Genomic DNA, 7,458 nt, shown 5'->3' on the forward strand with positions numbered 1-7,458 from the left:
ATAATAATAATAATAATTATTATTATTATTAGTATTATTATTATTTTATATAATAATAATAATTATTATTATTATTATAATTATTATTATTATTACTATTATTATGATTATTATTATGATTCATAATAATCATAATAATAATAGTCCCTTCTTTTTTCCACGATGGGGAAATTCAGTGTGAGTCTTTGACAGTTGTGCCAAATGCTACAAATTTGGAGCCACACATGTCGGTATGATTTGCCACAGCCATTTTGTCTGATTTCCTTTTTTCATACGAGCTGTTTCATTGCCAATTCTAAATATAATATTCAAACGAATCGCCTCAGTTAGAGTATTTGTGTTCATATATGAATATGAATAACCGAATATGATTGGTAAACGCAATTCTAAATATAATATTCAAACGAATGGCCTCAGTTAGACTATTTGTGTTCATAAGCATTAAACCGTAAACGGGACACTCACCCTGCATCGCTTCCGTATCCGCATATTAAGGCATCCTTTGCACCTTCTATTTTGTAGTAATTCTCTGTGGAAAAAGAACAACAACGTTTTCCTTCATCTTGGCAATTTGATCCTTAGAACTTCAGAAGTAGGCGGGAGTGGACTGGTTGTAAATTCTTCAACACATTTCACCCTCTACTGAACCTATTTCTTAACCTCTACTGCTCTAAGCTAAATGTTTTCATCCTTTAACTTGTCAAAAGCTGCTGTTAGCTTTTCTCTTTTAAATCTACTTAGGTACTTTTTCTTGATATGTTTCAGCTGACCTTCACTGCTGAGAAAGTCTGCCCTGGAGCTCCAGGTTCTGTTGTTGCACATGAAGGAAGCGCTGAAGCCGCGGGAGGCGTTAATGCAGTGTGCAAGACTGCGTACACATTTCTGACGCAGGATTCCCATGAAAAGCTGCAGGCCGATCAGGGCAAAGATGCTGAGGCAGAAGACGGTTAGGATCATCACATCAGCCAGTTTCCTCACAGACTGGATCAGAGCCCCGACGATGGTCTTCAGACCTTGATCAGAGAGAGACAGCATAGTGTTTGATCGGCTAATTGTGGCGACGTTAACGCATCACACAGCTTGAAAACAAGACGCACGTCTCACCGGGAATAACTGAGATTGTTTTTAGAGCTCGTAGCACTCTGAAAGTTCTCAATGCAGAGATGTTTCCGAGGTCTACGAATTCCGTCACGTACCTGCAATGTGGTATCAAACACAACCGTGTTAGCAAGCGCTCCACTTGAATCATTTGCGTACATTTCTGCTAAATGCATTGCAGCGTCATGTAATGTCATTTCTTACGTACGTACTGTACATTTTTCATCCTTTGGCTGGGTTTGCGACTTATACTCAGGTGATTTATATATTAAAATATATCATTTCACGTTTGTTATATTCACACTGACCGCCACTAGGGGGCACTCTAGGCTTGTGTACCAGTATCTGCTATTCATGTACCACTGAAAATTCACATGTTCGTTAATTTCACACTGACAGCGGCTATCGGGCACTCTAGCTATCCTGTGCGACTTATACTCCAGAGTGAGCTTTTTTTTTTTTTTTCTTCTTCCTCATTATGCATTTTTTTGGCTGGTGCGACTTATACCGCAGAGCGACTAGTCCGGAAAATAAAAAATCCGGAAAAATAATTGACACTTTTTGGCACTTTTTTCTATATTTCTTAGAATGTAATGAAATGTAAAAAATAAAAAAAATACCTTAGATAATTAATACGTTATTACTCACGCCATGACAATGACAGTGAAGTCCAGCCAGTTCCACGGGTCCCGCAGAAAAGTGAAGTGCACTAGACAGAATCCTCGGGCTAATATCTTTATCACCGACTCAAAAGTATAAACAGCAGTAAATGTATACCTAGAGGACGTTGATAGAATGAGAAAAACAATTGTAATTAAAGTTTAAGTGACGCTCAATCATATGGTGTCGATTTTCCCGTATCGTAGGTATACAAAATGATCAATCTTGAAATTAAAAACAAAACTACGTGCCACATACGTTGCACAGAATTCTACAAATCATCTGGCGATTTGCATTTTTATATGCTTTTTGTAATATATATTATATGTATGCAGCACCGTTTAGACAGAATCTGATTGTTGGTTACTTACTCCAGATATTTGGTCCATGGTGCTGGGTCAGACATGGCCATGAAAATACAATTAGTTAGTATGGTGAACATTATGAAGAGGCTGAAGAATTTGGAGGAAAAAAACATGTTAAGGAAAATGTCATGTAATTTGATGTGTTGCAGGAGACACGTTTAAATACAACAACAAAAGCACAGCTACCATGTTTCGCATAATCCTGTGAAATGTAAGTATCTGGCTAAATCCTCTCTCATTGCGTGACAATAGCATAAAGACTACAGGATATGCAGATTAGAGACAATGATACCACTCTGATTAATGGACGAAAGAGCCAACAACAAAAGATGAAATGGACATAAAAAAATAACGGTGTCAATATACAGTAGTGTGTCCATCAAAGAAAGACATTATTTTCAAAGTTTTTTGCACTAACATTTAGTAAGCGGGATGTATTTTTAGAAATCTTAATGAATGATCCTAAAGAATTTGCGTATTAAATGTGAAAGTGTTTGACCACTAATTGAACCACTTTGATGATGCTAACGTTAAACGATGTGAATTAAACATGAAACAACATAAGACTTAAGAGGGAAAAAAAAAAAGAGGAATCTGTTAAGAATTGGTTCGTGCAATAGGATACAGGAGTGTGTAACTTAAAAATGAAATACTTTTGTGTAAACTCTAAAAAAGTCTACCAAACAATTAGATTAAATCTAATAATATTTCTTTTTATATATATCTTTTATATATATATACAATTCTTAAGGAATAGTGAAATAACAATAATAGTAATGTTTGCCTTAAAAGGATATGAATGGACTAAACCTTTTATGGCAAACAATCTGACAAAATGAAATGGACTGAAAAGATGAAGTGCCGACGTGGCACTGAATCTGAAGATGATTCTCCCTTTGCTCAGTACTACAAATGTCTGCAAAAGAGAGACAGAAACAAACAAACAAACAAACAAACAAAACAAAAACAGTGAGATGCACAAACAAACAAAACAAAAACAGTGAGACGCCCAGCAATTTATAAAGAACAACACATAAGAACAGACACTGCAACCCTATCAATGTACATAAAGAGGTTTTGCTGTTTGCTCATACACATAGCGAACTTTATACCCTCTATCAGGAATTACTGATCAATCACAGGACAAGTAGCAGACGGGACCCAAAAGCAGTGCTCGAGCACACAGAAATCAGGTTACACTTTGGCTTTGGTTTTGCGACTTATAGTCAGGTGCGACTTATATATATTGAAATATATAATTCGACATGTTTGTTGTTTTCACGCTGATGGCCACTAGAGGGCACTCTAGGCTCGTGTACCAGTACCTGCTACTCCTGTACCACTGCAAAAGTTTGTTATTTTCACACTGACAGCCGCTAGGGCGCGTTAGCCGGTTGGTGCGACTTATACTCCAGATCAACTTATACGTTGATGTTTTTTCATCTTTTTTATGTATTTTTTTTTTGTGGCTGGTTCGACTTGGTTTTCTGGTCTCAAAAAAACTCGTCTGCGCACAGAAACCCAGAGTACTTAGGCTTAGGCAGGAAAAGGGACTGGAAAATCTCCGACAAAGGGCACTAAAGACTAAACAGATTGAAGTAAAAAAGGCACAAACAGACAGAGGCGGGGCCAAGTCCTTGCTTTGCAAGTCATAAGTCAGTCTCAAGTCTTTGCACTCAAGTCCGAGTCAAGTCTCAAGTCAAGACAGGCAAAGTCCGAGTCGAGTCCAAGTCAAGACTAAAAAGTGTCAAGTCAAGTCCCAAGTCCATACGTTTCTGTTTCGAGTCCTTTTAAACAAAATAATAATATATTCACACAGATCACTTTGGGTGTTGGAGAAAGTATCAAGTCTTGACGAGTCAAAGGGGCTCGAGTCCAAGTGAAGTCACGAGTCATTGATGTTAAAGTCCAAGTCGAGTTGCAAGTCTCTTTACGTGTTGTCAAGTCGAGTCTAAAGTCATCAAATTGACGACTCGCGTCTGACTCGAGTCCAAGTCATGTGACACAGCAGAAGGTTTAGCATGACAAAAAAAAAACAAAGAACAGAACTCCCTAACAAAGTAAGGCAACACAGAACGTTGAACAGAACTAGAAGAATTACAGGATGACTCTGTCGTCTGAAACCAACGCTGGCGCTCTTACCCTCTGGTTCTTGTAGTAAAAGGGGTCGATGTCTTCGAGTGGCACTCCAATAAGTTCCGGAGGGACATCACTGTAAACACGCGGAAGCTGCTTGCCTGCCTCTAGGTCGACCCTAGGACTGGAAGGTTCCGTGTTACTTTGCTCCTCCTGGCAACCCCTATTGCTTTTGGCCTGCTCATCTGCAATCCGCTTCTCCATAGCAGCCAAGGACTCCGGAGTGAACCGCTGCAAGCCATCACGACCCGTTAGTAACAGCATGGCTGCCATCTTGTCTTCCTGGGTTTTTCTGTACTTGAATTGATTCACATCTATGGGAGCAAAAAAATGTGGGAATCAAAGGGACGAAGGAGAGAGATTTTTTTTTTTTTTATGAACACTTACTATATAGACAAATTCACAGTGGGCCAAAATTGAAAAACTGGGACAAGTCGCAGGCCAAACTCTGTTTCGTATGGAAACAAACTTTAGTTTTGCGTAAACACCGAATCTGTAACAATCAAAGCTAATATTATAAACACGTGAGAAATTAAATTTGAAATAAGACAAAAAAATAAAATCAGTGGTATTTGTTTCTTATATGTCTATTTATAGCCTATTGAGTGCCTTTTTAAATATATATTTTTTTGTTTTCACAGGCCAACAACTAAACAACCAAAAATGTATGCACTATAATATGGTGCTTTTTTGGAACAAAATTCAGCCACTATATAGCTGCTAATAGACTCTAATATATATATATATACATATATATATATATATTGGAATTTTTATATATATATATATATATATATATATATAATATAGAGCTGAAGGTGCCGCATCCGGCCGTAGTTTGCCCATGCCCGTTCTGGACAGTCATATTTCCTGTGTGTGTGTGTGTGTATGTGTGTGTGTGTTTGTGTGTGTGCCAATGACCTTTCATCATCTGGGTTCCACTGGGATTAGGTCCAGCTCCCCCCGTGACTCTGACTCTAACTGGATAAACAGCAGATGATGGACGGAGAGATCGACAGTGACGATCGTTTGCTGCGGAGACACTGAAGAGACGGGAGAGTGAGGACGGCTAGGCACCAAATTCATTGGTCGATTTATCAATTTTAATCACATTTGGTAATGTGTTATTTTAAATTGGCAGATGTAATTGAGTTTATTGACAACAACCGTATTAGACTCCTGTTCTATCTGTTTATCTGGCGACACTGCTTTGGCACAGGTCGCAGTAAAGACTTTCAGTGAAGACACAGGAAAATAATACACTGAATGTGTTCATTTTCATTCAAACCCAGGAGCAGAAACACTAATGTCTTCATAAAACTGCTCTCCTGTGTAGTTCTCCACAGGACTGGGAGACCAATGAAAAGGGAGGCTTAACGGGATCAATACAAACTCGGTGGGTGTTGTTTGTCTATCGCAGCTATGCTATTCAACCAGTTTTAACACGGCCTACACCTGCATCCATTTTGTCCTAATCCTTTAAAAGGTGTAGCCCTTAATACACACGGTTCTGGGAATTTATTGTTACATGCATTAAAAAAATGTCCCCGCTGTGTTTCCACACTATGAAACAAAAAACTGACTGCACTTTTCTGTAGAGAGGCCGAGGATCTGGTTCAGATTAGAACAGAAAAGAAAAAAAAAAAAAAAAAAGCTCACATTGACTTCAGACACGACATTTTACTTACATTTAACTAAAACCATAAACTTCCTTTAAGCTGAATCAAAGTGACACTGCAGACACTGCGGCTTCACACCCAGTCCACGTGGTAGAAACAGAGGTTAGTGAAGGGCGTCTGGAGGTCGCCGTGCACGTTTCTACCAGCGCCATGAAAGAAACAGACAGAAAAAGAGAACGAACTGACATTCACAGTCAGAACAGAAACCTCGTTTGATTTGGACTTTTAGATTTCCCCTGTTTACCACAAAAGTCAGATATAAGCCACTATTAATGTCCTCCGTAAAAGTTGACTAACTGCTACTGCTCTGTCGCTACAAATCAGTCGATAAAAAAGAAGACTGAAAAGTATCTGAAGATTTACGTTCCAATAATATCAGACCGCCAGCTGTGTTTTTATTCTCTAAATAATTATTATCTAATTAGACTTTTATTTATTTAACCTCATTTGTGGCCTGTAAACATTAGCTCTAAAATAAATAAATAAATGTGTACTATATTGGTCCCATATTTGGGAAATTGCTGTGTCAGCAGCAGATATCCTGTTAACAGACTGCCCCTAGCAAACACCAAGCATCGAACGCTGGACATTCTGCTGCCGAGGCAGGCATGTTAACCGCTGCACCAGGGAACTGACCGTGAAATGAAATGACAAACCCTGTCATTAATGAAGCATTTTAACACCAAGTACAGACAATATTATATACAATCAAAATCAATGATATTATTTTCATCTGTTAAGTCATTATTTTGGAGACCTCCAGTATATGTTACAGACGTTTATATTCCGTATATGTTTTTTTAGTCCTCCACAACCAATTGTGAGACTTCACAGCACTGACTCCCAGCTTTATTTAACCTTCATTAATCACACACTGCACTCCAGTCTCTCAGTATGCTGTATTAATAGGCCACTATAACTGTCCGTCTTTATTTATTTTGGTTCTGATAAGGTCAGAATATGACTTTCCCATGGTTGGTTACTGATGTGGCCAAACCCCTGGGTAAAACACAGTGGCTGTGAATCAGACACCTGGAGATTTAAGGTTCCATTACTGACGACTAAGGACTTTATTGCCACTCGTTTGTCATCTAGAAAAAAAAAAACCCACATGTGTTTGATGCAGAAACGTGGGTTGGAGTAGAGACGACAGAGTCTAACTCTGGTCAGACCATCACATCTGATGATGCTCACATCACTGGGTGAATGATCTGGTGGTCACACTCACACAACACTCTGCCCTGGGCACTGGAGGGGGTTTGATGTCACTGTGTCATCACCGCATTCAGTTTTTTAAAACCGCTTTTAAATGTTGACGTGTTCGGGTTCATTGAGACATGTTTTAGTACCAAACATGTTGTTTTAGTTAAACAAAGAATGAAAAAAAAAATGTCAAAAGATTATGGCTGTTGAACGATTAAAACGTGATCAATTACAGAGTAGCTATTGATTAATCGTGACTAATCGTCATAATCAACATCCCTGTATATGACCGAAATACTGATGGATGAAAAAGACAG

General features: G+C 38.5%; 1 protein-coding gene across 1 annotated transcript in view; it reads right to left on the reverse strand.

Annotated features, from left to right (window-relative positions):
* Positions 1-4,617, reverse strand: part of LOC103396225 (sodium channel protein type 4 subunit alpha B-like) — a 20,172-nt gene extending 15,555 nt beyond the window's left edge. Inside the window, 7 exon segments of the mRNA XM_025066346.1 lie at positions 466-529; positions 771-1,013; positions 1,105-1,196; positions 1,747-1,875; positions 2,130-2,219; positions 2,921-3,039; positions 4,266-4,617. Of these exon segments, the coding sequence (XP_024922114.1) occupies positions 466-529; positions 771-1,013; positions 1,105-1,196; positions 1,747-1,875; positions 2,130-2,219; positions 2,921-3,039; positions 4,266-4,532 (1,004 nt within the window). The 5' untranslated portion in view covers positions 4,533-4,617.
* Between the last annotated feature and the right edge of the window lie 2,841 nt (positions 4,618-7,458).

This window comes from Cynoglossus semilaevis, chromosome 20 (assembly GCF_000523025.1).
Source record: "Cynoglossus semilaevis isolate Cse_v1.0 chromosome 20, Cse_v1.0, whole genome shotgun sequence".
Taxonomy (NCBI): domain Eukaryota; kingdom Metazoa; phylum Chordata; class Actinopteri; order Pleuronectiformes; family Cynoglossidae; genus Cynoglossus; species Cynoglossus semilaevis.